The 27488-nt window shown below is 49.2% G+C and overlaps 1 protein-coding gene across 4 annotated transcripts in view; it reads right to left on the minus strand.

The window, feature by feature from the left end:
• Positions 1-8062: 8062 nt before the first annotated feature.
• Positions 8063-27488, minus strand: part of RUNX2 (RUNX family transcription factor 2) — a 315257-nt gene continuing 295831 nt past the window's right edge. For 2 of the 4 annotated variants that reach the window (XM_073224375.1, XM_073224378.1), the window contains one exon: positions 8063-8770. In XM_073224375.1, the coding sequence (XP_073080476.1) occupies positions 8175-8770 (596 nt within the window). In that variant the 3' untranslated portion in view covers positions 8063-8174. The remainder of the gene's footprint in view (positions 8771-27488) is intronic. The other 2 variants (XM_073224371.1, XM_073224373.1) reach the window with 1 other exon arrangement.

Genomic DNA, 27488 nt, shown 5'->3' on the forward strand with positions numbered 1-27488 from the left:
AATGTATGGGGTAACTCTCCATACCAATCATCTACTTCCACAATAATGCCACTTTACCATTTATCATAATGCTGCTTTGCCATTATGAAACTTCAGGGACATGCAACAATAAACATATAGGGTCAGCTGGGGTCACCAAATGGCTCCACTAATCTTGGCTGGGCTTACTCACATGTCTAGGGGTTGACTGGCTGTTGGCTGACCTGGACTGGCCTACCCTGGGACAACTGGGGTGATTCAGCTCTGCTCCTCATGTGTCCTCCAACAGGCTAGCTCTAGCATGTTGTTACAGCAAGGACAGATGCACAAAGCAAGAGTAAACAGCAAGGCTTCTCGAGGTCTAGGTTTTGAACTGATACACATCATTTCTACTTACCATGTTGGCCAAAACAAGATCATGACTGAGCTTAGACACAGCCTTGGAGGGGAAGACAAAGTCACATGGCAAAGGGCGTGGATACAGGAGGGGCAAGGAATTAGGGTCATTTTTACAATCTTCCCCATCCCCTTCCCATGCGCCCTCAGATCTAGGGGCTAAAAGAGGGGTTAAGTGGCTTAAAAGGATTCTCTAGTCAGTTCAGTTCATCACATTCACACTCACTCACAGGTCTACTGATAGAAGAGTTATGTCACATTATTTCTTACAGCTCATTTTGGCTATTGAGTGTCTTTCCAGAAAGTAGAGAGATAATGTCAAGATTTTTAAAAGGCAGAAGAGCCCAGATGCCAAAGCTGTGCCAGGGTTAGGAGGAAAAATATGAATCCATTAGCTGCAGAAATGGGCCTTCACCGGAACTTGGCCAAAAACTGAACGTGTCTCAAAACTGTCTTTCCTGCACAGAATGGCCATTGTGCATAGGGGTGGTACAGGTCTAGCTAACCCTACAAAGTCCATTTCCCTGAACACATGCTACAAGGTTTCTGTGACTGCTGGTGGTAAAACACCAAAACGGAGCTCATTCAAGGGAAAACAGCCAACCACAGAGAAATGGTGCTTTAAGGCCAGCTTCAGGAGAATCTGACGAGGACCTTCCCCACAGGGCAGACCAAGAATGTGGTCACCCTAAGGCTCACACTAGGATAAAGTGGAGTGAGTTGTGAGAAGACAGTTCTACTTGAGATAAGTGAGTACCCCTCCTTGGGGTTTCCCCAAATAAGCAGGTAAAACTTGGAGAGACTGTGGTTCCTCCCAGCCCTTTGAGTCGGGGCTTGGAGAAAAGTGGGAGGCCACCAGCTCAAGAAATCTGTAGGGATCATAGTGTGTCCTCCACAAAGGAGAGAAGATGGCAGGTGAGCTTGGTTTTGGGATGACTGGGGAATAGGGCTCCCAGCCCAGAAGAGCAGAGCCCTAGCAATAGGTCCTTAGGAGGGGCTGGGAGTGTGCATGCTGTGTCCTCCAAATGGTCTGTCAAAGACAAAAGGAAGGTGCATTGCGACAGTCTATTTTGTAGAAGAGAGTTTCGGAAAATAAACTTCGCTTTAGGCTCCAGCAGAACTGGGACACACAAGGCCCTCTGAGCATGTGTGGGTGGCATTCACAGCAGACAGTCTCAGCTCCCAGGTCCAAAAAGTGTGACCATGTCCAATAGGGATAGCAAGGTGGCATTTTTTACCCTGATGTGCATCTCTAAGAAGAGAATGGATTATGATATTTAGTAATTCAATGTTGGGGCTCAAAGCCATTGAATTAACTGCATCTAAACATCCATTCATTGACTAAACATGACCTTATCACCCACAATGCTCCAGTCACACATGGGGTAAGTTGTTCCCTTCTTGTCTCCACGACGTGGATGACAAATGCCATCACCTCTAAGCCACAGGTGGACCCCAGCCAGGGAGACCCCACGCAGCTGCAGATCAGTGCTGATCAGAAATGCAACCGGACAGCCTCTTGTTGCCCCAGCCTCACTTCTAGACCCAATTTCCTGCCCTAAAATGCTGTGCACGGCCAAGCACACAAGTGAAAAAAAGCGGGGGGCCTTTTAAAATTAGTGTACTAGGATATGGAGCTGGTGGGAGGAAGGGATGAAAAGAAAGATCTTGGAAGAACTCCAGTTATTTTATTCCAGCTTTTTCATTCCGGTTTGGAGATCTGGGACACATTGATTCACAACTTTATAGTTCTCATTCAATGTTGATTTATGGGTTGACCAATCTGGGCCTAATCAGTTGGAGAAGGATTGTTTTTTTGGTCCAATAATGTTATATTTATGAGCCCATGAAGTGCACCATGGCTGCAGCCTCGCCTGGAGTCAATAGAACAGAACTTCTAAGAACTCAGAGAGGGGAGTTCACAGACCATTTTCTGCTCCCAGATCACACTTAAAGCTCTGCTGTACATTAAAGGCTTCTGGTGTCATCTTGTATTTAAACTCCAAACTGCCTGCCTGTAAATCTTTAACAACTGTGAACGGCTCTGACAGTTTTGAACGCTCCTGGTTCCGTCTGCCTGTCCCTTTTTCCCCTTCTCTCTTTTGACTGTGGGCTGTGGAAATAACAGGCCGGAGGCTAGAACTTCAGACCCTGCAGGGGGCTGACTGGATACTTCGCAGCTGCAGGGGCTGGGGCAGCGTTTGAACGTGCTCTGAGAAGCCCGGCCAAGGCCGTGCAGAGTTCAGCGGGTGAGCGTGTGCTTCCGGCTCAATTTGTGGTTATCCTGGTTCAGTAACTATAAAGAAATGAGCGGCCCAGAGGAGAGGAACTAGTTGAGAAGCCTGCCACAGAGGAAATAGAGGAACTCAGATGGCAAGTATGTTTTTTTTTCTTTGACGGGGGATGAATTTGTCACCTGGTGGCTGTGCCTGATCTCAACCTCCACCTCCCGTCAGCCACGGCCACACCATTTGCAGGGCGCCTCTGGACAGCAGTGCTCTCCCTTCCCTGCCCCTTGGGGGGCACCCGGAGTAAGTGCCCATTGCCAACCTTCACCCCCAAAGGTACCTTTGGAAGCCTTCTGACGAGGGGCTCACCACACTTTTTATCTTGAGAAGAGAAAAATCTGGCAACAGCAAGAAACCACTCAGAAGAGTCCTAAGTATCTGGCGGATGAAGAAAAAAAGCTGCTAGTTCTACATTTCAGAGGATCTACCTAGACAGAAGGAGTTTTCAGTATCCTGGATAAATTGTTGGCTCTCCCTGGATGGAAAATCAAATGGATTGTCCAGACCAGGGATTGGCAACCTTTTTCTGCAAAGTGTCAAATAGTAAATGTTTTTGACTTGGTGGGTCACATCTGCTCTCTGTCACAGATGCTTTTCCTCTTCATTTTTCACAACAGTTTAAAAATGTAAAGCTTGTCCTGAGTTCCCAAGCTGAACAAGAATAGGTTATGGGTTATAGTTCGCTGACCCCTGCTTTAGAAAACTAAAATTTTCTTTGTTTATTTAAACTTTGTAATCCATCCTTCATGTATGTGCCCGTGGTGAGTGTGTGTGTGTGTGCATTCTCAGGGGCAAAGGCTGTGCCAGAGGAGGTGGGCTGACAGCTCTGGGCAGTGCCATCCCACCCCTGGGAAGAGACCCTCAAGGGGAGCCAGGAATGCTGCAGTTGCAAGAACGTAGGCCTCCAGAGACACGAGCTTCCATCCCAGCTCAGCTCCACATCGGCTGAGCACCCCTGAGCAAGTCACTCCACCTTCGTAATGCTTCCTATATGACGGTGAAGGGGGTCAGGCCAGAGGATCTCCAAGCTCCCTCCAAAATGGCATATTCCACATAGCCATCTCAAGCACTTTTTGGAATAAAGTGGGATGTGAGAGGAGGGAATGGATCAAATCTGCTAGATCTGTTCACTTCAGCTCAAAGCACAGCCAAGTTCAAGGTGACTGCCCCTCAACAGAAAACCCCACTTTGGGAGCAGAGTCACTCGGCACAAGTCCTGCTCAGGGACCCCCGGGAGGAAGCCTCAGTCTGGGAGTGCCAGCCACCCCTGCCCCTGTGTGCTCACCACAGAAACGAGCTATGCAGCCCCTGTGCTGCGCCAAGAATCTGGGCAGCTGGATGAGCCATGCCATTGTGGGCAGACACCAAGACTCCCAGAAAACAAGCAAAGGCGAGGCCTGGAAGCTGCAGCGGAGGCAGGTCATCATGGCCTTCTCTCCTGGGCCAACACCGCACTGGCCGATGGACAGGTCTTAGTTTCCATCCAAGCAGCCCAGGCAGCCCTCAGGAAGCAAGAGACAGAGTCCACTCCTGCCAGACTGGACCCCAGAGGCTGCTCCCTGTGCAGCGGCTGCCCCCATCAATGTTTGCTGAGCATCGGCTCCATGTGTGCGGTGTTGGGCATAGTAGGATGGGGGAGCAGGAGGATATGGTGCTTGCTCTGGAAGGGATGGCTGGGCCAGAGAGTTAGCGCCCTCCAGAGAGTGCATGGGCCGTAGATACGGCACTTGGTGCATTTCAGAAGAAGAAGCTGGAGCTGAGAGTCTTGGAAGATGCCGCTGGTCACTCTCGTCTGAGGCTTTACACGTTTGCTTTGTGGAAATGGTTTGAACCCACTGGGTACTCAGTCAGCCTCATCCATGAAAGCCAAGGTCAGGATCAGCCTGCCTGCTGCTTGCTGGGGTCCTTACTTTTTAGGGGGCCCAGTAAATGCCCCTGGGACTTGGGATTCTGATGCTGGCACTACAGAGACCTTGGATTTTCTTGTTCTTGCATTCTCTGGTTCTCTAAGCAGAGTTGGTAAGTCGGAAGGTCTGAAGGAGTAAGGAGGGAGGAAAACAAAATACAAGCATAGCCAAGTCACCTTGTGCCTGCAATGCAGTTAATGACACTCATAAAGGACCTGGAAGTTACAGAACTTGAGAGCCAATGACTCGGCACAAACCTCCCAGCCTCTCTCCTCATGCACTCTTTCCTGTGCCCCGTCTTGTCCGCCAACATCTCCTTGCCCTCCCCATGAGCCCCACGTATAAGGCCAGTGGTGCTCTGGCTGGTTGTGGATGGCAAGCCGCTGGCTGGGGCACTGCCCACCAGGCCTCCCTGGTGGCTGCTCTGCCACGCTCCCGTGGCTGACAGCCTGCTCCCCGATGGACAGCTGCTTTCCTGAGATGCACCTGCTTGACTCAGGTCACTGCTGCCACTGGTGGTTGCCTATCTGCTTTCAGCTGCACTCCCGCCCCTCTTTGCTCTGTTCTGTGCAAAGGGCCTACATTTTCCAGGCTCCCAGCTGGGTTCTGAGAAGCAGAGACCCTGGTAGGGGGCTAGAAAGTAGGAGAGGGGCGTCTCAGGCACTAGTGGTAGCAGAGTGAAGTCCGGGGGATGAGGCGGTGGCTGCAGTGATGGGACTGTGGCCTGGCAGCGTCCTGGGCTCCTGTTGAAGCAACTTAGCCTACAGTTGTGGCTCTGGAATCACACCGACCCTGGGCACCCTTGGCCACTCCAGCCCAGCGCCGGTAGCACTTTCCTGCACTTACCCATCTTTGGGTAACCTTACCTTCCCCTTCACATTCCTCCAGCCCTTCCAAAACTCTTGTTTCCAATTAGTGAGTGAGATGCCCTCTGCGGGGTAAACCTAGTTGGCTTCTGTTCCCTGACCAGCCCCAGACAATGCACCATTTGAGTGGCCATCCAAGAGGTATCTCTTCAGGTAGGTTTGCACATCCCTGTTCTGACCCACTGTGCACTGATTTCAAAGTTTAACCTTCAGAAGACTGCCTTGTTTTTGTTTCCCCATTTTCCCAGGTTCTATGGAAGCACCCAAGGCCCCTGCACTCCCCCTTGCATCCATTCACTTCCCCTTTCAGAACTTTGGTGGAGATACAGCAGCAACTTAAAACAATAGAAACATAGGCCCTTTAACCCAGCAATCACACCTCTAGGCATCTACTAAACAAGAAATTACGGAAGAGCAAGAACATGTAATGCCCCAGAAACAGTCATTATAACACTGTTCGTGATTGTAAAATTGGAAGCATAAATAGAAGATTGGTTAAGTGAAATTTGCTTTATATCAAGCATCATCTTTTTAAGTGGAAAGATTTCCATCTATTATCAAGTTAAAAAACAGGCTATAGAAGAGCAGGTACAGTATGGTCAAGGTCAAGTAGAATCGCACACATGGGTATGCATCTTGTATAGAGACATAGATGTTTCTAATAGCAGTTGCCAAAATACTAACAGTGGTTATCTCTTGGGGGTGGAATTTTGGGTTGGTTTTATATTCTTCTTTGTTATCCTCTGTATTGTCTGAATTGTCTGAAGACAGTGTGGGGTGGTGCTTAAAGTGAGGCATAAAAGCAAGAAAGGAGGGTAAGAAACGCACGTGGGAAGCAGGGGCTAGATTAGGAGGTGTTTACCACATTTAAGAGGATGGTGACATTTGAGCAAAGATCTGAAGGCAGTGAGGGAGCAAGCCAAATGATGTATCTGGAGGAAGTGTGGTCCAAGCTGAAGAAATTGCCAGTGCAAAGGCCCTGAGACAGAATGTGCCTTGTGCATAGGAGAGGCAGCAAGGAGGCTTGTGTGGTGAGTGATGAGCTCAGGCAGATAATTGGAGACCAGATTACATAAAACTTTGGCTCTTTCTCTGTGTGAGATGGAAGCCACTGGAGAGCTTGTGCAGAGGAGTACTCTGGTGAGAAATATTTTTGAAAGACCACTCTGGATGCTCTGTGAGAATAGGGAGAGAGAAGGGAGGCCAATTAGGAAGCTACTGCAGTAACTCATGGGAGAGAGGGCAGTGGCTTGACCAGGTGGTAGCTATGGTGGTGGGGAGAAGTGGCTGGATAAGGGAACTCGTTAGAACACAAAACCAGTGTGATTGGCTGTTGGATCAGAGTTACTTCAGACTTAGAGTGAGAGGGTCTTAGACCCCACCTCCGAGCCGCTGAAGCAGAATCTGCACGTTAGCAGCCTCTCCGGATGGGTTCGAGAGGGACTAGGGGTTCCAGAAACTGCAGAGAGCAGTGGCTGAAGGCCTCAGCGCGCCAGCTGTGGGCCCTGCGAAGGTGCTGCGTGTGATGGGATTTTCCTCTTTGCAATGTGGTTTCCCACCCTGGGTTTGTTTCTGGAAAAAGAGCGATATATTTGCTTCTGGCAAATGAGCAAACTTTATTAAAATTCTAATTCAAATAGGAAGATGAGAAAGCCCTGCCTCTTTATGGGAAGTCAGAACCTGGAGGGCATAGGTTATTCCAGATTGCTGGAATTCCATCTCCGGCTCTGCCAGTGGACATTGGCAAAGTGTGGAGACATTTTTGGTTGTTGCAACTGGGGAGGGTGGTGTTACTGGCATCTAGCGAGTAGAGGCCAAGGAAGCTGGTTTCCTCCATACCATCCAGCCACCCTGTGACCCAGTTTGTGCGCCAATCCTGAGAAAAGAGGTAGATTTACCAAAGGTAGAGAGGTCTGGGAGTTTTAGACGACAATTGTGAGAACCGTTGATGTTTATTTTTCCCAAGCACAAAAAAAGTTGAAATAAGACTCAAATAGTAAAGGACGGCTCAGACAAGTGACTAAAAACAGAAAAAGCAAGGGCCACGCAAAGGAAGAAATGTGGCATAGAGAGGCCAACACCCAGAAAGTACATACAATATTTTTGTTTATTAAACAAAATACTTTTTTATTCATAAGAACGACTTAAATACCCCCCCTGCTCCAAGTCCATCAAATTTTTTCACTTCTCACTTGTCCAAACTTCTTGAAATGTGGTTATAATAAGAAAAAAAATAAATCTATCTTTCGAAAACATGTTTTTTAAAAGAAACCGGTCAAAGTCACCAGAGATCCGGTGGGCCAGCGACTCCAGAGAGGAGCTCTGGAGCTGCCCTTGAACTACTGCTTTTGTGACACGCACTGCACTTGGCTTCCCTCCGCGTTACTCGAAGTCACGGGCGTGGGATGTGAACGGATGGCGCACCTTTCCCAGGGTCCCACCGGCGCCTGGAGGCACCGGCTGGCGCTCAAGGCCAAAGCCAGCCAAGGACAGTGAGGGGCCGCGCGAGCCCAGGGGAGCGGCGGCCGTGGAGGGAGGAAGAGCCTCGCACGGACCGAGTGTGGGAAGCACCGACTTTTCGGACTGAAAGGCCGGGAGGGCCCTTCCTCCCAGCAGGGGAGCGGGGTCGGCCTCTCCGCTGTTCTCCCGGCCCCCGAGCGCGGCCCCCTCCCCGAGCGCGGCCCCGCGGGCGCGGCCCCCTCCCCGAGCGCGGCCGGGCCGCACGGCGCGGCGGGGGCTCATCGGCCAGGGGCGGGGGCGCCGGGCGCGGGCTGCGGCGGGGGCCCCAGGGCCGAGGCCAGGCTGTTGAGGGCCCTCGCTATGACGCCCAGGTGGCCGTTCATCGTCCGCAGCTCCGCCAGGATGTCCCCGACGCTGGCTTCCCAGCTCGCGGGGGGGACGGGCCGGGCGCTGGGCGGCGGCGAGCGGTCCGCGTCCTGCGCGCGCCCCTCCACGCCCGCGGCGCCGGGGCGCGGGGCGCGGCCCCTCTCGGGGCCCAGGGCGGCCGCCGGCCTCTCCCGCTCCTCGGCCCGGACGCCTGGAGGGGTGGCCGTGGGGCAGCCGGGCGGCTGGTCGGCGGGGCGCGGGGCCGCCTCCGGGGAGGCGACGACGACCGGGTGGAGGCCCGCGCGCCGAGGAGCGCCGGGGCCGGGGGCCGCAGCGGCCGCGGGGAGCGGCGGCAGCAGCGGGGGCGGCGCCGAGGGGCCCGGGGAAAAGGCCCGGGGCTCGCACGAGGAGGCGGGGGACGGCAGCGCGGCGCTGGAGGGGCCCGGCTCCTCCGAGGAGAGGAACAATGTGGTCGAAGACTGGGAGTCCGATGTACTGGGCTCTGAATCTGTCAAGAAGGAAAGGAGAGAGCGTCACTCAGGCACCGTGGGTGTGTGTCACCTGTGTGCCCCGCTGCACGCTGGGTGTACAGGAACTGAGAAGGAAGGTGGAAATGTACTTCCTACCCCAGACGTGCAATCTAGTAAGAGGGATTGGGTTACATGAAGGGGTCGTGTATTGAGAACAAAGTGGGAAGAATGAGGGGCAAGCAGAAATCCAGAGGCAGGGAGGGAAGGTCATGGAGTCCAGCAAGGCATCTTGGTGGGTGCGGATCTCCACTGAGGTCTAGAGAGGTGACACTCCATCCAGGCCCAGGCCGGGGAGAGTTGCAGCCTTTGGAGGCAGCCTTGCCGAGGACAGCAGGTGATGGCAGAAGGGAGGGCCCTTCCCCACTACTCTCAGAAGCAGAGGCGTGTTAAACAGATGGTGCCCTCCGCTGTCCCAGCCAAGCCAGGGTCTCAGGGAGGAGCTGAAAGAGTCTGGGGCTGGAAAGCAGAGACCTTAGTGCGATTCTCCCTCTGCCAGAAAATGCCGTGCAACCTAGGGCCAGCCCCATCCACCTCAGGGACTCTGTTATTTCCCCATCTGCACAGCAGGCTGGGCCCAGGGAGGCCCCAGGACACTTCCAGGACTGAGCAGTCTGACTTCCAAAGTCCTCTGCAAGCCCTGATTTCAGGTCCCAGCGGACTGCTCTCAAAGACCTGGGAGTACTCAGCAAACCGACCTTCGTTGGTGCTCCAAATCCCTGTGCCTCTAGATAGAAAGTGGGTGGCAGCGCTGTGTGACTGGGTATGGTAACAGGGTTTACCAACCTCAGATCAAAGGATCCACATCAATGCGAACGACCTTAACTCAGCTCTCTCAACCACCCTGTTGGCTGCCTTGGGGGAGATGGTCTGGGTGCCTCCTGGAAGCAGTTCTGAATTTTGCTGGAGCCAAGTCTCTGAAGTCTCGCTCCCAATCCCAGCTAAAGTGTCCGCCTTTGGCTTTCTGCATTGTCTGTCTGGGAGCCCACCTTCACGCCCTGCCCTTCAAAGACAGAACTTGCTCAATTACGTCAGCCTGTTATCTTGGGGGTGGGGGGGCGGTGACATGATGAAAGCCAGTGAGCAAGCACATCCTCCATTGCATGTGAACGTGTGTACCCTCCCAGCTGGTCATGGGTGAGCTGTTCCTTCATCTGCGTCTGGCTGAGACTCAGAGAAGCCCTAATCATCTGCTGAGAGCTTGTTCCCTCATCCATCCTGACTTCAGCATGCAACAATGTTCCCACAGGACTCACAGGCCCCAGATGTTTGGACATCCAGTTTGAGTGGTTGGGAATTATGTCTGATAGACCAGAGAGGCAGTTGCTCCTTGGGGGACAGACAACATTTGAGGAGAAGCTACCAGAGTACCTAAAAATTTATCTGATGGAAATTTCACCAGTACTTTATTATTTTTTTTTCCCACAGAACTGCCTCTCCTCCACCATAATTTAATTTCTTCCGGTTTCTGTAACACTCTTTTGGATACCAAGGATCACAGACACTTCTAAGCATGTAACTCCTGTAAGCTGAAAATGGTAAAAGAGAACTCTACAAGCTGGTGTTACTTGGAAAAGATGGTAATGAGCTTCACATATCCAACTCTCATAGCAGACAAGAGACCTTTGTGGTCAATCAGAAGTCTAATGTGAAAAATGAAATAGAGGCAAGCACACAGAATGTTCTAGCACAGTGTTTCCTAAATGGTAGGTGCATGCCATGCCCCCTGGGACATTGTTAAAGGCAGGTTGTGATTCAGTAGGTAAGGGGAGGGGCCTGGGACTCTGCATTTCTAGCCAGCTCCCAGGTGATATGAATGCTGCTAGTCTGGGACTACATTTTGCATACCAAAGGTGTAGTCCAAATATACAAGTTTGGCAGTAAAACACAGGGTTTGTGACCACAGAAACTGGAGTAACCAGGGATACAGGAGCAACTGGAAGCCTAATATGATCATGAAGATTGTAAAAGTACTGATGCTGATGACTCTCTTGGCTGTCAGAGGAATAAAAGAGGTGTCCTCTCCCACCATTAGTCTTATTGTCTCCGGCAAAGCCTTGAGTCAAAGAGCGCTGGCTTAGGGAGGGCTGAAGATTTCTTAAAGAGGAAAGCCTTCCCTGATGTTTCAGCTAAAACTTCAAAACACGTTGAATTATCAGGACTCAACCCACCCTGACTGGCACGTAGAAATAAAAACAGAAGCACCTTTTTAACAAGTACATCACCTTCCAGAACCTTTCCTGGATGTCAGGAAACTTAGTTACAGCCCCAGCTCAGCTAAAATCTGGGCTAAATCATTTATAGTTCTCTTCCACCCAAGCGACTTATCATTTTATCCCTGATGTGTGACATAAGCTTTTGAATCAGTGACATCAATTTTGTGTAGCATCAGTGATTGCTACAAAATACTATCAGGGTCTTGTGACAAGCACAGCTCTTTGGGGAGGTTGGGGCCTTTTCAGGTGCAGAGGGTGGAGTTAATCATACTCCTTTACCCATTCACATGGTCTCTGACCCGTAGCCTGCTTTGTTAGATTTCCAGGCATTATGACCACCTGACGACATTTTATGTATTTCTTGTAAACTGGAATGTAAGTCCTGTGAAAACAGGGACACTGCTTATGTCATTCTCTGCTGTGCCACCAGGGTGTAAACAGCGACTGGCCTTTACTAGATGCTCAATAAATACTTGTTGATTGAACCTGTATAATCATCATCAGTCCGGAAACTCAACTCTAAATGCATAAACTGGTGCAGCTGTATGCTGTTATGTCACTCAGTGCTTCAGTTATTTATGGAGGCCATGCAATATTTGGAACATACTTACACTAAATAAATTCCTTGTTAATCTGATATTCAAATTTAACTGGATGTCCCTTATCTGGACACCTTATGGAAGATCAACATTTTCATCTTGTTTCCGAACAAGGAAGCCAAAGCCAAAAAGGTTCGGTGTTTTCACAGACTTTCCAAGTTAGAAGGCATCTTTGTTATGGTTCAGATTAACTACTTGAGATGTGGAGAAGAGGGCCATTGAGAGAAAGGGGCTTGCAGTTTAGTGACACAGCTGAGACTAGAGCAGAGAAAAGCGAGGAGCACGGAGTCTCCTCTTCTAGTCATCCATTCAGTCTCTGATCAGTCAGTCATGGAACAAATGAGTGCCAAGAACCCTTGCTTGCCAGGTGCTGTACCAGGCTCTGGAGGCACAGCCGAACCAGGCAGAGTCTGGTCAGGAGCAGACAGGGCCATTGACTCTCGCCTCCCAGCAGATACCAAACCCATCTGGTGCATCAGCTTGGGGCAGATATCAAAAATTGCTGCACAGCAGACATCAGCTGTTTAGTTAGCACAGGTTTGCTGTAAAGCTTGGAGCCTCATCCTCACAAAGGTGTGCTAGAAGTCAGTAATATTGTAGCAATATGGGGTGGTGACAGACGGTAACTACACTCACTATGGCGAGCATTTTGTAATGCATACATGTCAAACATTGTGTTGTACCCTAAAACAATTATAATTTATGTCAACTGTATTTCAATTAAAAAATTTTAAAATTATTTACATTTCAATAAAAAATGTTTTAATTAAAAAAATGTTTAAAGGACATCAGAAAAAATTGTATTTCAATAAAAAACTTTTAAAACCAAAGGTGTACTAGAGGCTGGCTTGTGAACCAGGGTCACCCAATGATTAAGTCCAACTTGCCCACTGGCACGCCTTCCTCTCCATGTTGCTAGCCCCATCTTCCTAATACATACAACCATTTGGGGGCTATTCTACTTCCTGAGGTTGGGAAGATGAGGTTTGACTGAATTTCAGAGATTCCTACAACCATCCCAGAAATCCCTTTGCAAAAGCCAGCTTTGAAAAACATATATAGCTAATAAGCATTTGACACATGTTCCCTCTCTCTCTGGAAACAAAATAATTGCAAATTAAAATAACAATAAATTATGAATTAAAATAATTATGAATTATGAATAATAAATTGCTATTCTTTACTTGTAAAATTTCTTAAGTATTCTTATGCCCATACTCCTTGCTGACAAGATTGCCAGGAGAGACGTATTCTAACACATTATAGTAGAGTAGGTCAGTACATCACCTTCAGAAAGCAATTTAGAATCATGTTTCCACTGTTTGGTGAGGAAAGGAAATTGCCAAGTCATGTTATGTGGATGAGTTCAACTGTTTATTAAAAATGTGTAAAATAGAGATTGGGAGAAAATACATGGGGATGTAAGACATGTGATGGGGTTATACTTTTCTGAATTTTCAAAGATTTCTGCACTGATCACATGTGCATATGCCTTCCCTTCTCACTGGTCACTGACCTTCAGCAGAAAGTGAAGGCTTCCTACCAATACAGATCAAGTCTTCTGACCACTTTCTTTTCAATCTTATTGCTGAGCCAGGCTGAATCATTTCTTGGCAACTATGAACCTTGAAAGTCTGAGCTTTTCTCTTTTCTGCATGCCCTTGGCATTCCCTGTCACCTCCATTGACTCCACTCCTGCCAGCCTGAACCTGAGGCTTTCTCTGGGGGATGCCCGTGCAAGAGTTGAAGCGTGTAGCTGGCTATGGGAACCTGCAGTTCATTTGCAAATAAGCCCTTCAGACCATCTCCCTAAAATCTGCTCCTTTCACTGTCTTCCCCTTCTTCGCAAATGACCTTCAGTTTGTTCAACCAATACCCAGGACTAATCCCTGACGCCTCTTTTTCCTTCATGCCCCACATCCAATCTGCCAGCAATGGTTTATAGGCTTTGCCTTCCAACTATATCAGCACCTGACAACTTCTGTCTCCAGGCAGTGGTGCTTCTATTGGTGGCTGAGCTGAGATTAGAAAATGGGTCTCCTGAGATCCAGGTCAGTGTTTTCTTTGCCACACCCAACAGCATAGTCGATCTGAATGAATCATTTAGAACTCCCCTCTGGCTCTACTGCATCTCCCAGCCCTCTTGGGTCCACCCTCTACCACTTGGAAAATTATTTGCTGTGTCTTAGCCTTTTAAAAAAATGTATATTAGGTAATAGCTAAATTTATTCATTAATTCATTCAACAAATATTTATTGAGCACCTACAATATGCCCAACAGAATGCTTCACAGTGTGCAAAGCCAGACCTAAATCCTGACCTCATTGTGGGGGCAGAAAATAATCAAATAATTGCACAAACAAATGTGTAATTGCAACAGTGATACAATCTACATGCTAAGCATCTAAAATAAGAGGGTTTGACCTAATCAAGGAAGATTCCCTGAGGAGATGCTGCTTGAACAGAATTCTGAAGGATGAGTAGTTGAGTAGGAAGAGGAGAGAATGTTGAGGCATGAACAAGAGCCTGTGGCAGGAGAGAGTATTGCAAATATGTGAGACTGAGAGAAAGCCACTCTGACAGAAGTGGAGAGAGCTAGTAAAGGTGAATTGAACTTAAGAGGAGAGTAGTAGTCAGGAGATACAGTGTATGATGCACACTTCCATTGTCACCACCCAATATCCATTCTCCTCTTCTTCCTTTTTAGCTGGTCCATGACCATTTAGAATAAAGAGTGAATTTTCCATCCTCTCTTCCAACCATCTGTAGCCATGTAACTAAATTCTGAGCAGAAAGATGCCAGTAGAAGTGCTGTGTGTAATTCCTCATTCCTATGCCTGGGATTTAGTTGCAATGGCTGATGCTCAAGCTGCCCTATTGGACCATGAGGTAGAAACCATATGATGATGACAGAGCAGAGCACTTAGTCCCTGATAACTTTGGGGAACTGCTATGCCCATCCTAGCCAGTTCAACTGCAGACTTTGCATATGAGAAAGTAAAATCTTATCTAAATCCCTATTAAACTGGTTTTTCTATCACTCACAGCCAACTGAATCCTGATACATAGGGCCTTGTTAAACTTGTTAAGAAGTTTTGCATTATCCTAAGAGCAAGGGAAAGCTTTGGAAAAGTTTCAGGCATAAAGGTGTGTGTGTGATATGATCAGTTTTATATTTTGAAATTCCCCTATCTGCTTTGGGCAGGGGGTAGACAGAGTAGGAATGGGGGACCAGTTAGAAGATCACTGTTGCTACAAAATGATAGTGGCTTTTGCTAGGATGGCATCTCTGAAGATGCAGAAAAGTAGACAGATTCTAGGAGTGACTGGAACATGAAAACATTAGGACTTCTATCAGCAGGGATGCCTGCTGGTGGGGAAAAGGAGACATCAGAGAAATGGGTGCACTACCTGACTGCTGACTCAGAGCAAGTTTCCAGAAATTCTAGCTTCAGATGAGGAGCTTTCCCTTTCTTGTTCTCTGGAGTCTGGGTGGCCCCTTCCCAGCCCACACCCAGCCTTCCAGCATAGCTCAGCACTGACACACCTCACTAGAGGCTGCCTTCAGGAACATTTTCCCAAGAGCCCGGTGCAGGAGGAGAAACTGGGTAGCCTTGGGGGACCGGAGAAACAGAAGTCTGTTGGAAGAGGCTGAAAACTGTCTGCAGAAGAAGAACCTCTCTCATCACTGTAGCCAGACCCTTGCCTTTGATGGTTCAGATTTGGCTGGGTCGCCCCCTGCTCCTTTTCGGATACCCGGGACACCAAAGGGAAGGTGAGTGTCTGATGAACTCAACCCAATAATATTCACTTCTTTTATTTTCCAGGAAAGTCATGAGACCTACAGGGCAATCTTCTGGTTCTAAAACCTGATGAGTCAAGTTGACAAATGCCTCTGACTCAATCTGATCTCAAGTTCCCACCAGGCATCTCCCAGGAACGTGGCTCAGCAGGAGAGCTGGAGCTGGACAGCCCTGGCAGGGCACAGGAGGAGGGTTTCTCTGGAGGGGCTAAGAAGGGCTGGCTGCGGCGGAGCATTACCACTGACCATGTTCGCAGTAAGAGCCAGCATTCACTGAGGGCTTACGATCTCCAAGTCATGTGCTTTTATCTCTTCCAATCTATACGGAAAAGTGTGTAATGGATTCTGTTCTCAATCCTATTCACTGTTAGGGAAACTGAGGCTCAGCTATGTTAAGTGCCCTGCTCACTGTCACAGAGCTGGACTATGAGCCAAGGCTGCTGATGCTGAGGGCAATTCGGTGTGAAGGAGGGCACGCACTTTGTGGAGATTTTGCAGGCCTGAGAGGGCCCCGGAGGAGAGCTAACATTTTTGGAGGGTTGGCTACACTCTAGGACTGTGATTTGCCCCCTTGACAGCCTATTAAGATACAGCCCGGAAGCTCTATAAACACTACTGATGGCCCTCACCAATTAAACCAGGATCTCTGGGGATGGTGCCCAGGCATCCTATGTTTTAAAAGCCCCCCAGGTAATTATAATCCTAATATGCAGCCAGGGTTACTCAACAAAAGAAGGTCTAATATTTAATTTTTTTTTTTGTTCCCATTTTGTTTCCCCATTTCATCCCAACAGTGACCCTCTACCCGCTTGCATATAGAGCAGCTGAGACTCACAGAATTTGGGTAGTTCAGACAAAGCCCATGGCTGACGAGAGCCATCTCCTGATCTGTGCCTGCCTGATTCCCAGACCAGCGCTCCCGCATGTTGATTCCCTTCTCTCTCATCTCTGGGCCTTCTCTATTTTGAAAGTGTGCCAACGTTTTTAATGTACATTTATTTTTTACTATAAATTTGCACCTTTTTGTTCAAGCACTGCTCAGGCCAGCTGCCGCAGAGAAGCATGAAGTCTGTAGCCTCTGAGTAGGGTGAACTGGTCCAGCAGCCTTGGCTTCATCCAGGCGCTGCTACAGCCAACAGACCACACTCTCCAAAGAGCTGCCCCATAGCCCTGGCCAGGATGTGCCCTAGCTCTCTGGAAGAGCACTGTCCACCCACGGTTGATCCCAGCCTTTGAGGGGCCACCCTCTGAATATCAGAAGGTCCAGCCCTGGGGAAATCCTTGACCTCTATTTCCAGCAATGTTTATGACTTTTCAGGAAGTGACATGGAAAAAGTCATCATTTTTACATCTGTGTGGATTAGCCAGCCTCTAACCTCCTAGTGCCTGAGAGCTGAGCTACTAAGTATTCATCATCATTTGAGCTAATGAAACAAAGTAGCTAAGGAGGAAGAAGGGCAGCCTCAGAGATTGACTCAAGCAGCCAAAAAGTGCTCCTATCCAGAGAACCTTCAGAGAAGGGGGAAAAAGGAAATGAAAGCCGGTATCAGTATAACCATGTCCATAGCAGCATTATTCACGATAGCCCAAAGCAGAAGCAGCCCAAGTGTCCATGGATCAATGGATAAACGACACACACACACACACACACACACACACTCATGCATGCACATGTAAGCGCAAAGGACTATTTATTCAGCCTTAAAAAGGAAGGACATTTTGACACATGCTATATGGATGAAACTTGAAGACATTATGCTAAGTGAAATAAGCCAGTCACAAAAGCCAATACACAAAATATTAGACAGTTCCTCTCTTGTAAAGTTTCTGGGGTATTCAAATTCACAGAGACAGAAAGGAGAATGGCAGCTGTCAGCAGCTGAGGGGAAGGAGTGGAGAGTTATGTTTAATGGGTGCAGAGCTCCAGTTGGGTGGAATGAGCATGTTCTGGAGAGGAATGGTGGTGGTGATCCACCACCAGTGTGAAGGTTGTTAATGCCACAGAACTATACACATAAAAATGGTTGAAATGGTAAATGTTACACTGTATATATTTTACCACAATAGAAAAAAAATGGGTGGGGGAAGGTGTGACACCTTAATTCACAATGCTCTCCAAACACTTGAGAGGTCTGTCTGTGACATTTCCGGGACTGTTTGTAAAAGAGGAATGGGTAGAACTGATAACATAAATTGAAGTTGGATACATTATCGATCAGATGTGGGTTAAAGGCCCCTAAAAGGCCCCTAAGGATGCAGATTCACTTGCCCAATCCTGGACCTAAGCATAATTGCATCATTGAAGATGTTTCCTTTTTCAGTCACCGGGGTCAAATATTCTAAAATAGCTTTGTTGAGACTATATGGACATAGGCTGGAAGAAAGTGAAGTCTTGAGCCTGACATTTTGAGAATCCACTTTTAGATCCCAAAGTAGGATCCTGCTTTCATAAACAAAGTGATTTCACCCCCCAGCACTTCACAGCCAGGCTCTGGCTCCCAGAGTCACACATTCTCACCAGCACCAATGGCCACAGAAAAAAGGTGTGAATTGCTTCAGTTCAAGAGCTGAGTGATCCTCAGTCAGGCTAGTAGTTGCTCCACATTTCCCTTCCTCATTCATTCTGCTCCAACTATTCCTTGAAGGTATTAAGCACATTCCCACCTCAGGACCTTTGCACTTGCAGTCCATTATGCCTGGAAGGCTCCTCCCTTGGCTCTCTGCATGACTCACTCCCTCACCTCTTCAGCCTTTGCTCAGTCACCTACCTTTTCAAGAAGCCTTTATTGGACAGTCTAGTTGTAAGTACTATCCCAACCCCACTGCATCCATTTTCTGTCCCCCTTGCCCTATGCAGTAGATGCTATCACTGTCCTGCTCATATCCCCAGGGCACTCCAGGTGGAGGCAATTAAATGTGCAGATGCATAAGGTATGGGAGATGGCAGCCTGAAGGCTGTTTGAAACAGCTGGACAGATAGATGGCTGAGGAGCTCCTCTGCTAAGCTAAGGATTTTGAACTTCAGCGGGCAATGGAGAGCCACTGCAGGGTTTTAAGTATGAGAGTTATAGATTTGACTTGCATTTTAAAAGATTACTCTGGCAGTCAGCAGAACTGGAGGCAAGAAGACCAAATATAAAACTAGCCTGTTGGACATTAAATGAGCAAAATGATAATACAGCAGAAAGAAGCACAAGACTGAAGTCCAGCCAACTAGTATTAGAAGCAATGTTTTTTCCTTGGAATAGATTGAATTTCAGCAAAAAGAAACTTCCCTGCCACCCCTTGTGGACAATACTGTGAATGTTGGCTCCTGCCATCGTTCCAGTTGGCCACCCTGTGACTTTCATGCATCGCCATTCAATAAAAGCAAGCATGGGTTTTATGGAATTGTTTGTTAAGCCCTGAGCCAAGCTTTTCTACTCAGTCAGGCAGGGCTGCCCTGCCAATTTCTAAATTGGATGTTTTTTACATATAGGGTGTGAAGTATATCTCTGTCTCTGTGAACACACCCATTTGGAAGGAGACATGTGACTATATATAACATCTTCATGTGATTTTTTGAAAAGACATTTATATAACCTGTATATTCCTTGGCATGAATACTTCTGTAGTGTGGAGAAAGGGGAAGACAGAAAGAAGAAGTTATTCCCTCACCATAACCACTCTGGCTCCTGAAGAGAAGTTCAAAATAGATTATGTTCCTCAGCTATGCCTCCAGGGTTGAACAGTTCCCGAATCAACCCATTTAATCATTCCTCCTGGAGGGTCACTCACTTTTGAACTTCATTTTTTAATACTATCATTAAAAAAATAACAATAACATGACACAGAGCAGACCCTGCTGAAGCGCAGGCCCCCTGCCCGCCCACCCGCCGCCCCCGGAAGAGCTCAGCAAAGGGGCCATCTCGCTTGTAAAAAAGCGGGCTGCTTGATGAACTTGATGGAAAGAGCTGGGTTGTAAAAGATGGCATTTTGGTTTTAACAAGGCCAGGAAGCCCTAGGCAGAGCCAGCTGGGTAGTCTGAACAAACCCAATAATATTAGAACCTGGGGTCACGGGGAGCTGGGAATGTGGGGAGGAATGTGGGGAGGACAGACAGTCTGGCAAGGGGCCTGGGGGAACAACTGGAGCCCCTCGCTGGCAGCGCGGGGCCAGCGCGAATCAACAGCCGGGACAGCGGGGCTGGAGCAGCGTGGTGCCCGCCATGCGGGGCCCTCTTCGCACGACGGGTGCCAGGACCTCTGGGGTGGGGCAGGTGGACGCATACATGTCCGCTCAGCAGCTCAGCCAGGACGGCACGTCAGAGAAGATGCCTCCCTGGCTTGTTCCTGGTGCCCCCTTGCCCAGCCGCAGGCCACACTGAGGAAGGCGGCAGTGGGGTGCCCCCCCTGGACAGCAGCGTGGGGCCATGGCCCCATTGCCTGAGGCAGTAGCAGCAAGTTTCTAGACAAGGGTGTTATCAGGTCAGTTGGCAGAGCAGAGGAAGGGGTTCAGGATCCTCCAGGACCCTCCATTGTCGTTTGGAAAAAGGTGACAATGCCCAGCTCTGAACACACTTCGGTAAACATCTATCACCTTGTTTCAGAAGCCGACAGCCCTGTTTCTCTCGGCAATCTCTGCAGCCCTGGGAGCAGACCCTGACTTTGAACCAGTGGAGTAACAACTGATGCCTCTGGTGTCTGCTGCCACTTATTATCACCCCTCTACCCCCTGCACTTGGGCACAAATGAGCTTAAGTGATGGCAGGGACATATTAGGTTCTCTCATTGCCCCATCCAGCCACTTTTAATACCTAGTCCTGTTCAAAAGAATTCAGAGATTAGACCTCCCAGCTTTGCCACTGGGTCTCTCCTCAGAAAATCTTTTCTAATTTGTGTCTGAGCTTTCCCTTTTCTTCATTTCATGCCATTCCTCCTAATGATAACCCTTTGTGCCAGGCTCAATTATATACAAAGCTCAAACGAGCAACCCCAACTCTAAATTTGGCCCTCTCCATTGGAAGGCAAGGTCGTGGGCATCTTGCTTTGCCCAGAAGGAAAGATGCTGCTCCCCAAGGGGAAACAAAGCCAAGGGTGGGAGAGGGGGACTTTTGCAAAAATAATAGTCCAGAAGGAACAGACAGATCAGAGCTGGCTACCCCAGGACACTGGGGCTTGAAGCTGATTCTGCATTTTCAGCTAGGCCTGTTAGGACCTTGCCTGCCACAGGCATGCAGAAGCCACAGAAGTACTTTGATTTTTCCTTTTTAGAAGTGTACACCAGACAGACCCTACCTATGCTCTCACTGGAGGGTCAGCGGAGGGTGAAATGAGAGCATGCTCTGGGAATTTCCTTACTTCTGTGAATTTTTCTCAAGATCTGGCCGTGAGTCAATGTGCTGCACTGTGACCCCTGGTGTGACTTGCCACAGCTCCCCCACTGCCATCTGGAACCCCATGAAAAGCATCTCCCTGCTGAGTAACTGAGGTCGAAAATCCATAAGGCCCTTCATCCCCCCCAAACATTCCCTCCCTCCATATACCCCCAAATTAGAGGGGATCAGGGAACTATATTTACACCACATTTATTCAGGACATTAATGTTCTCCAAAAGTAGACAAAGATCTTTATTCAGTTCACCTCATTTCATAATTAAGCTCTCTTGTATGATTTATTTGATCTCTTTATTTTGGGTATTTAGAGAACGGGAGGGGGCACTAGAAGAAGAATGGAGAAGAGAGGAGGGGCATTGCTCAGATCTGCAATGCCCTGACAAGGTCTGGGAACCTAGTCTGTCACTGAAATGTCCAGGGACCCTGATTGAGGTAGGTAGGTAGGATTATCGGTTCAATTTTATTGATGCTGATAACCAATCTGAAATAGTCAAACAAAGCAGGTTAATTACAATCCCACGTGTGAATGTCTGACTCCAGGACTGGATGTCATTTGCTAGTGGAGACCAGCTCCAACCAGTTTCTGCTAGTGATGGTTTATAATTACTGCTAGAGTTTGGGGGAAGAGCTTGGATCAATGGCATCCTTAAAAAGATCCTGGGGTCACGGGGAGCTGGGAATGTGGGGAGGAATGTGGGGAGGACAGAGTATAAAATGGAGACAGCTAACTGTGGAGTCTGGCCTCACATGGGGTTGTTGGGAACATACATAGAAGCATTTTGCAGACTGTCAGACGCTAAGCAAACAACAGAAAATTGTCAATATTATCATCATTTGGGCACATGAACACATCATTGTGGGACCAAAGAAAAGGAAAGCGTTTTACAAATAGAGCACAGAATTTCTAAAGCCCTTGTGAGTTTAGGGACAATTGTCTTCATTCCTCTTTCCAATGCAGAAAATGGAGGGCAGACACCCAGGGAGAGGCACTGATGAAAATGAGCCCCCCACCCCTGCCATGCCCTAATGCTCCCCTGCCCACGTGGCCCCTTCACATCCTTTCAGCCCAAGACCCTGAGGGAGAGCCGAACTCAGGAAGGAAAATCCCAATCTGAAGCAAAAGCTCAGTTCACAGAGCTCGTAAACCCCCTGTTGTTCTGAGGTAAACTAAGATAAATATTTTCTGGGGCACTTTTGACCAAGATGAAGAAGGTACTTTCCCTCTTCTCCATCCCCCTTCTGGAATTCTCTTCCCCCATCCCTGCTCCCTTCCTGTGTCTCACCACCACTGAAAAAGAAAAAAACCCATTTTCTGAATTGCTGCCTTTGCACTTACTTATGAAGGCAAAACAAGAGAATAAAATGAAGCCATCAGGTAAAAAGGAATCATATCTTAGCGAACTATGGTTGTTAAACTGTTTCTAAATTTTTATTACATTATATATATATATATTTATTATTTTAAATTTCCTTTATTACAATTTTTAAGCATACATACATATATATATATATTTTTTGAACTCACAGAACTTTTCCTTTTCCTAGCTGACCATTTACCAACTTTTGCCATTTGTTTGTTGAGGTGCAGGCCACCAGGGTAGGCCTGCCAAGGGGGACGAGGTACCTCCTGTTGGACCCTGGGGTCTCTCCGAGCCCCAGGCAGGCCTCTCCTACTGGCAGGCTCTGGAAGCATTTCCTTTCAAACCATTCACGCAGGAGTTCACCTCTGCATAAAATGAGCAGACCAACAGTTCTCCCTCCCAGGGGTAAGAATGAGGTTTAATTATTGCAAATCTGTGAAGTGTTATAAGGTCCTCAGATTAAAGAAGTTATAGGAGAAAAAAAAATATTCCAGACTAGAATTATGCTTACTTGTCATATTTCCTGTCTCTGCCCTCCAAGGTCTTACATTATTTGGAACGTGCACCGTGAATGACAAGGTCCTCAGAAAGCCTTCAAGTAATTCCTTGGCCTGCCTTTCCTTACCTGTTAAAAGACTCTTCTATTTCTACTTTTTTTCTTAATGCAGCCAAAACCTTTTCCCTCCCACTGTGCGTTGCCAGAACAGGAGGCAGCTGGTTTGGAGATGGAGCCGCCCCCGCCTTGGTATTTTCTCTTTGTCTCTCATCCCTGCCTCTACTTTGCATGTGCTCCCCACTTACACCTTCTGCTTTTAACACACTGTATATTTTAAAACAAATTTGACTCTGAGCCCTTGGCTATGAAGTTTGTTTCTGCTTCTCAGACCAGCAGCCGAAACAAGGTACTGAATGTGCCGCTGACACGGAGCCTGGTGCCTGGCTGCAGAGGCAGAGGCCTGCCGCCCGCCCGAGCAGGCACCTGCCCACACAGGGCTCTGTCAGCCTCACATGCAGGCTGTGGGAAAATGCCAGGCAGCTGCGCCCTGTGAGGCAGCAACCAGGAATGCCTTGCCCCAGCCACAGCTGCATCCCTCAACAGGTGCTGCCTGGCAGTGGGGGGCAACCGCGTGTGTCACATCTTCCTCCCACTTCCCAGAAACACACCCCAGGTCAGGGACACAAGCACGGGCTCTCTCCTACAGCAGCCCCATCCCCCACCAGTTCTGAGGCCACAGGAATTGAGAGCACGAAACAGTCCATGGCTGACAAAAAGCACCCAGAATCACGTTTCCTCTGCCCTCCACCCTCAGCATGTGGTTAAGTGGACACCCAGAGCTGCTCCTCATCTTAGAGGCACCTCCCTTGCCTGACCGAGGAGATGGGCCTTCTCTGGCTGGCTCTGAGCCGGGCACCAGAAGCCGCTGCCACCCCATACCGTCCTCACCCGAGATCCTTCAGGGCCCAATTTCCCTGGAAGAACCAAGTGAAGGGGAGTGAAGCAGGCCTGGGCTTGGGGACAGGACAGAACTGGGCACCTTCCCCTGGCCTTGGTTGTCACTCCTTCCTGCCTTACTCTCCTTCCTCTGTCCCCACCCCTAGCCCCACCACCATTTACTCTTTCTCTCCTCTTCTGCTGATCTCCATTCCCCTCCTGTCTGCCCTAGCTTCTCAGAGCAACCTGCTTGCCTTGGGGATCATTATCTCGGGGTGTGTGCGTGTGTGTGTTGCTTCCTGAACAAGATGAGAGTGGGGACCGTGTCTTACACACTTGCCCAGCACCCTCAGCATGTTTTACTCATCACTGCAGAAATGTAAACCAACTCAGAAAAACATCACATGTTAAGTTCTGTGTGCTGTGTGTATAAAATCTCCTCTCCCAATCCCTTGTGCTTTGGGAAGAAACTTATTTACTGCGACTTCTTTACCTATATTTTACTTTATTATACTGTGTTTTGCTTTACATTTCCCACAGGCTGTTAAATGGAACGCCATGAAAATTCAGTTTCATGATCAAGTAATGCTGGTCCATTCTGAGTTGAACACAAAGTGGTTTTCTCACTGAACAAAGTTAAATGGTTTTCTTAGGACCGTGACATGATCGAGAACATGGTAATCATCCACGAGACAGATGTGGAATTCAGAATTCAGGTTTTCACCTCGAAGCCCTTTCCTGGAGGACTGTTGTGAAGAGGTGACCCCCTGGGCCATTGCTGCAGCGGCTGCCAGCTGTCCGGTGACTTATGCACAGTGCCCTGCCCAGGATACTGCTCAGGCCAACACAAAAAGACCTGCACCTCTGCCTTCCTTCAATGCAGGATAGAATTGGCCTCATTTTCCAGAACCTTGAACTGTCCCAGACAGAAGCCCTATGGCAAAGGAGGGACTTGCCCAAGTCTTTGCTCTGGGGTGTGTTTCAGCCCAGGGTAACAAGCGGATATCCAAAGCTGTTCTTTCCACAGTAAGACCTTCATACAAAGCCATACCCCTCAGTTGTTCACCACCAGCACTACCAACTTAAGGGCAACACAAATATTGCAAAGCCTAGAACAGTATAGATCCAGTGCAGAGCTGAGATAACTCCTAACTACAACCCTCCTGCTGTCTGCCTTCTTGGATCCAGTCTAACTTCTTTTGAGTCCCTCATTAATCAACTCCCACCTCCTGGCCCCCCAGGGCCTCACTTTGGTGATCAATGTGACCAGGATCTGGGCCTGTGCCCTTGCTCCGGAAACCTCCCAGCTGCCCTGTGGCCTGGACAAACGTCTGTGGGCCCATTTTGTATTCTTCAAATCAGGGGGAAGAGAGGAGGGTCTTCTAGCTTCCTGGGAATGTTGGCAACATCAGAGAGTGGGGCCTGGGTGGTAGCAGGCGCTGTCGGGCTGAGCCAAGGACAGGGCCAGGGCGTTGAGAGAAGCATGCAGATCAAATCTGGCCTCCCTCTCCACTGACACACGAGGGGACAGGAGGCCCAAAGGCCCTGCCTCATTAGATTCCAAGTACAGAATTACATGGTGAGAGTCCCCTGAGCTACCTTACCTGGGACAGCCTGTGCCATAGAAAAGATGGCCTCCAGCCCCCTCCTCTAGCTCTTACCCTGCTCCAGCTATGCTGGTCTCATCATCTCTGCAAAGCCCTTTCTGAGAGGCTCTCATGGAGCATGGCCGAGTGGCTGCTCCTTTGACCCTGCAAAGATTTAGCCCATGGTGACCATACCTCCATCTTCCTAACTGGCCCACGAGGGGTGAAAGGGCAGGACCTGGGGGAGAACGCAGGCGAGCACAGGATGGGGTTGTTTCTGCCTCTTCCCGGTTCCCCCAAGCCAACTGCCAGGTCACTGCCTCCAATGACAGACATTCGGAAGCCAGCTCTCAGCGTTTTGCCCAGTGTAAGTCAAACGGAAGCCCAAGCAGAGAAGGTGCCTTTCCCAGGAGACAAAAGTGCTCAGGATAAGGTCTTGTTGCTCCTCTGTCCTCCTGACTGGGACTCACACAGCCTTCATCAGCCTGGTGGGAGACTTCAGGACGCCTAGACCAAGTCCCTGCCCTTCACCCTCCCTCCCCGTCTGCAGGGACCTGACGCTGGCCACTGCCCCTGACCTGCTTCCCCTCCCTGAAGACCCGCCATACAGTCAGGGCTCAGGGCTGAGGCGCCCAGGGGAGACTCCAGGAGAACCGCAGCCTGTGTGTGTGCTGTTAGGACACGCTCTCCAAGGACAAAGGAAAAGGGGGGACACAGAAAAGGGAAGGGCAGGGGAGGGGAATGGAAAGGAGAAGAGACAGGGAGGAACATTAGGCCAGGGAGCCTTTAAAAAGGAACTTTCTCTTCCCAAACAGAGGGATGCGACCTGGGGAAGAAGGCCCCAGAAGGGAGCATATACAAGTAAACATAAATAGTTATTTTAGGACTCAGTGGAGAATGGATGCTGGTGGTCTCCCCCTTCTTCCTGGTGGGTCGGCGTTCATCCCAGGGAGGAAAACTGGGCCATCCCAGCCCTGGCCCTGCGGCCCGACAGGGCGGCCAGCGTGGAACCGCAGTGGGCGGCCACACGGGCGGCGGCCCCGGGCCGCACCTCGAGGCGGCCAAGCCGTCTGTGTGAGCAGCACTTTGATATCTGGCCCCAAAAGGGCAAGTTCTCAAAGCCCCCATTCATGGACTCATGGACCCTACACGCAGGAGCAGCAAACAGAAAAAAATTGTTTCCCCGTCAGCTAGGAAGGTGGGTTCCTGTTTATGAATCAAAGACCACATAAAGAGTGCATGGTTACAAATGTGCTTTCTGAGGAGCTCGGAAGCCAGTGACTCGATTTAAAAAAAAAAAAAAAAGAAGGGAAAAAAAATTCCATCCGGTGATTACCTGGGACAAAAATCTGCCGCTGGAGCCCCCATGTTAGTTTTAGAAAAACAATTCTACAGAAGTACAGGGGGCCAGTTTTCAGCAGACCGGACCCCATTGAGGGCAGCGTAGCTTCCCAGGGGGCCAGCTGAACACAACCCCTGCCAGCAGCCCCAGTGGCAGGGTTGACAGCCGCGTGCCTCAACGTCCCCTTCCTCCTGCTCGTGCCCCTCTTTTCCTTCCTTCTAAGTTCGCAGCAGTGAGAACACCCAAGGGGATTTTTTTAAAGGTCATTGGCAATTAGCTCCCTGTGGAAATGGGGGAAAGTGGAAAGGAGGCCCTTGGAGGAGGTTCAGAGAAACCGGTCCACCAGGCAAGGCGAGCCCAGACCACCAGGGGCCCACCCTCCGTCCGGGACCACGGGCCGCACTTCCCGCCTACAGCAGCCACCGTGCAAAAGGAATTCAGGAGCAAACTGGAGATAAGATGGAGGCTCGGGTTCTCCTTTGAAGCTTAATTAAAGCAAACGGATCAGCTTTACCCCGCACATGCGGCAGCTACCCAAATGGCGAAGATAATCGCTAACAGGGAGCAACGTGATTCCAGGGGAAGGGTGCAGGGGAAGCTGCCTCAGGCTTCCAGGGCGGCAGAGAAAAGTCTGATCTGCAATAATTAAATACAAATCGCGCTTGGGGGGCCAAAAAAAAAAAGTCCTTGCTCTCTCCAGATAAGAAGGAAAAGAGACTAGCGGCAGAAATGGATTCAGGGCTGTCTACATTTAATTTATTTCTCTAGCGGATTCCAACTGATTTCTAAGTGAGGCGATCAAACAGGCCTGTCACCAAATCACAAAGTCCTCTCAAGTATGCGCAGAGGGTATCCCTCCGGCTCCCGGACCACCAGCACGTTTTATGATTTCTTTATACCGCAAATACTTGGCAGTGCTGAAATCGCCCAATGAAATCAACCTGGGGCCTCCTCCAAGCGCTTGCTGGAGCCCAGCCCCAAACAGCC

The sequence above is a fragment of the Manis javanica genome, chromosome 16, assembly GCF_040802235.1.
Source record: "Manis javanica isolate MJ-LG chromosome 16, MJ_LKY, whole genome shotgun sequence".
Classification (NCBI taxonomy): Eukaryota; Metazoa; Chordata; class Mammalia; order Pholidota; family Manidae; genus Manis; species Manis javanica.